The 4,064-nt window shown below is 36.4% G+C and overlaps 1 protein-coding gene across 1 annotated transcript in view; it reads right to left on the reverse strand.

Moving 5' to 3' along the window:
* Positions 1 to 3,717, reverse strand: part of LOC137984683 (leucine-rich PPR motif-containing protein, mitochondrial-like) — a 50,966-nt gene extending 47,249 nt beyond the window's left edge. The window contains exons 1-3 of the mRNA XM_068831925.1: positions 3,304 to 3,717; positions 1,648 to 1,773; positions 147 to 268 (exon numbers count right to left, since the gene is read on the reverse strand). Of these exons, the coding sequence (XP_068688026.1) occupies positions 147 to 268; positions 1,648 to 1,773; positions 3,304 to 3,703 (648 nt within the window). The 5' untranslated portion in view covers positions 3,704 to 3,717. The remainder of the gene's footprint in view (positions 1 to 146; positions 269 to 1,647; positions 1,774 to 3,303) is intronic.
* Positions 3,718 to 4,064: the final 347 nt, after the last annotated feature.

The raw sequence follows: 4,064 nt of genomic DNA on the forward strand, positions 1-4,064 counted from the left end.
ATCACACCAACTTTACACCTTCTCTGGTGATACAAAGTTGACCTTAGCCATCCATCAAACCTCATCAATGGTGCAGACATTTAATTACATGTACAATGTAATTAATTAAAGACATATATTGTAAACAAACATGCTTAGTACCCTACCCTATTTGGATCAATACTGTTTTTCTCCATCTTCTCGAGAATGTCTAGTGGATTGAAGTCATGGTTGTTTTGGACATACACCGATAAGAGAGCATTGTACAGCATAACATCTGGCTTGACACCTGTGTATAAACTGGATTATAAGAAATGGCAGAAAAAATAACAAGTACGTAAGAGAATCTGAATTTATTTTTGAACATGTTTCACAGTTGAAAAAGGTACAATCATACTATAAGACTTAGTACTGTATTATTTTGTCAGGTACTGTGATTAAAAAAGTCAGACAAAATTGTTTTTAATAGTTCAGCCCTGCCGAATTTAAATGGCAAAGATGGAATGCATTTCTGTAAAAACTCTAAGATTTGCACAATGCACATGTACAGTGTACAATGTATACACCACTCTCCTTGACTTGCAACCTTGTGAAAAGAAATCCCAGGAGATACTACATGTAATAACAATAGCCTTGTTTGCTCTGCTCATGAGAGAGCTACCTGTACAGTACAGTGTTGTTTATGGCACCAATATGTGGCAGAGATGATGCACTGTAACATGCAACTCAAGGATTTCTTTACATTTGGATGCAGTACCAATAATATTGGGCTTTGATCTAGAGCAATAATTACCTGTAATAATAGAGAACGCATGTTTTATGAGTCAAATGAGTCAATGAGTCAATGAGTCATAAGTCATGAGTCAATGGACTCACAGTCAATATAGCAATAATTTGTTGATTAAGCCTAAGCCCTCGTTTCAGTGACTAGGCCTAAGCACTCTCTGAAATTTTAGCTTTCATTTTATGGTTTAATTAACTGCACTAACTCGTTGACTCATTGAATCATTGACTCATGACTCATTGACTCATTGACTCATAAATACTTGACACTCGTAATAATAATATTTTTATTTCTGCAATTTTCTTACATGTACAGTGTAAGTCTGAACAAACAAACCATTGAGCACCAACCACCAAACTGTAATTTGCCTTTCATCAATCAAACTTTCAAAGCCAAGGTGATTTCAAGAAGCTGAGTTGAGCCAAAATCATCCCTTGGAAAGATGCTGTGTTAGCCTAGTTCATTGAATACATGTACATGTACATTGGTATGACATTTCCTGAAAATTCTCAGAGTGACACAAGTGGGTTTGAAGGTTATACTGTCAAGCAAAAGCCACCCAGAAAATTAATTAGCCAAGATTTTAAGCAGAGATTACTTGTTACTACGTGTAAGTGTGTGCGCTTTTTAGAATGTTTACTCTTAAAAGACCAGCTATTGGCACCTTTGTTTCTCTTGGTGAGAAAGTCAATACCCTACTGTTCAAAATTATAATGGAAGCCAAAAGACACTTTGGCAGTTGGCAATGAAGGTGAGATTCCACAGTATCATGAAAAGCACAGTAACAGAACAAAATGTATATGCAAATCTAATGCAGGATCTACATGAACTTTGAGGATAATAGAATAAAAATTGATGTAGAGGAAAATTGTCCCTGCACTTACCAATCTCCATTAATCGATCCCAAAAATAATGTGCTAACTTTACTCTATCCTCTGGCTTTTCAAACAACAGCTCTGTACCGCAATTTCGCATAACCTGATAGGCTTGTAAAGATGTGATTCCACCCTCTGTGAAAAATAGCAGTGTTTAATCTTATTTTACTGTTATATAATAATTCAGAAGACGCATGATTTTTCCACAAGTTTACTGGCATAAAAAAACATAGCTGATTGACCAATCAGAGCACGTGCATTGATTTAGTTATTATATAAATGTAGGTATATATTAAATTTATGTAAATTGGTCTTATATATAATTTAAAGAGATGTCCAAGCTGGTAATCCAATCAAATGAATCATGTAACAGACTTAAAAACTTCAAAAGACCTGCTTTTTACATCTGCTGATTCCCTAGGGGAGTGAATCCTGCTCCAAATGATCTATGTTTTTGGGAAGTTGTTAAAAACAAGCTTATGCAACAAATTTTGACATCCTGGAGGTCAAGAACAACAACTATGAAGTTGAGTACTTCCATTGATCAAAAATTACTGGACAAAACCAATAAGTTTGTAAACTTTTGTTCTACGCACTATACACTGTAACATACATGTATGGCATTGTCAAATGAGGGCTCTGAAAGCGAAAAAACTTAGCAGTCTTGTCACTTTAGCTCAATACCATTAAATCAAGTTAAACATTAACATGATTCTGAATACAGTGTAACGATCCTGGCTCTTAGGTTTAAGTGCCCCTGTGAAAAAAAAAAATCACTTTCTTTTTTCTACAGATTTTGAAAGTGTGTTTCCTTAACACCTGACTTTGATTTTTATCCAAAGGCCCTTTACTTTGCATATAAGTTTTGGATTTCATGGTCCGCCATTACTCACGTTTAAAACTGACCGATTGGACCTCAGAGGGTTGGATCCAGAGAAAAATGACATCAAAGGCTCACTAGCTTAAAATTTCAGCATGTGAATGCACCTTATTTACATATGAAAAACGAGAGTTTAAAAGCCTGAAAGCCCAAAACTCCCATGCTGCATATCAATTCTGTGGCATACACATGCCTTGCATTCTTAAATTACAATATACGTATTAAGCCTTTCACGTCATTTTCTCCTGGATCCAGCTCTCTTAAGACCTTAAAGTTAGTAATGTTGAAATATTAAATAAGAGAATTCCAGTTAAAATAAACAGGTGTCTTTTTGAAATCAAGGTTTAAGGCTTTGGTCGCTTAGTGTTTAGTTAACATAGTCTTGAAATCCAAAGAAAAATAAGAATTGATTTTTTAGTCACAAGGGCACAGGGGGTAAGTCAAGATTTTTCAGAGAAAAAATTCACAACTGCACAAAAAGATAAAATCTTATGAGGTATATACTTAACCTACGAACAGTTAGTAAGCTCGAGCTAATGAATATAGAAAAGATTAAAAAAGATTGATACATAACCATCAGGATCCTTTGACTGCGTTATGTAATCAAGCAAAGGCCTTTTCTAGTTCTCACTGAACAGGTGAGATGAATACACGTAATATTATATTATATTATATCGGAAGCTTTTTTTTTAAGTTTCTTAATTTTCAGAACACGAGTATTGAGACTTGTTTTTTTTAAAGGTAATACTGCTTGTCAAATGAGCATATGGCTGAATATTGCCTACCTCGTTCAAGAATCTCTTCGAAGGCTCTAATCAAGTGAGATTTCATCACCAGTGTACCCAGCTGTCTGATTTGCCTCTGATATTTTAAGTCTCCTCCTTGAGATGGATTGGCCCGTTTTCCCTGCAAATCTTGATTATCACTTTCTATACTGACACCGGGGGAAGCGACAGGTCTGGCACGTTCCGTCTGATTTTGGAAACGATTGTCGATGTCTTCTTCGCTGGCCGAAGATTCATTTGACAGATATCTTGAACCGGATAGGCATGGCTGACATACTTTCCAGACATGCTCCCTGTAAAAGCTTGGAGATGTTCGTTTATAAATGAAGGGATTTCTTGAATTGTACGATGCCAAAAGCCTACAAGTTCTTGCCGCACAACCCCTCAGAAGGGCAGCCATTTTTTTTCCATGTGGGACTTAGTAACCTGGTGTCAGGAAAAACTTAGCAACCGTTCGGATCGGTCCCAGTATTTCTCCTAATTCAAGAGTCCCAAGAATCTGGAAAATTTTGGGTGGGTCGTACCCCTTGGTGAACACGATATTACATTCATTGTATGGTGTCAGAAACTCATAAGGGTTGAAACGTGTAACGGCCCCTTGTGTGCTGGGAAATAAGCTTCTGAATATTCAATTTGCTAAGTACCATATTTGGAACAACAAGAGCTAGGGGTTTCCAAATATGGTACTTAGCACCGAAACATTCAACCAACCAGTTGGCACTGAATATTCGGAAGCTGTGAACACGCGTTACACGTTTCAA

Source organism: Montipora foliosa, chromosome 14, assembly GCF_036669935.1.
Source record: "Montipora foliosa isolate CH-2021 chromosome 14, ASM3666993v2, whole genome shotgun sequence".
Classification (NCBI taxonomy): Eukaryota; Metazoa; Cnidaria; class Anthozoa; order Scleractinia; family Acroporidae; genus Montipora; species Montipora foliosa.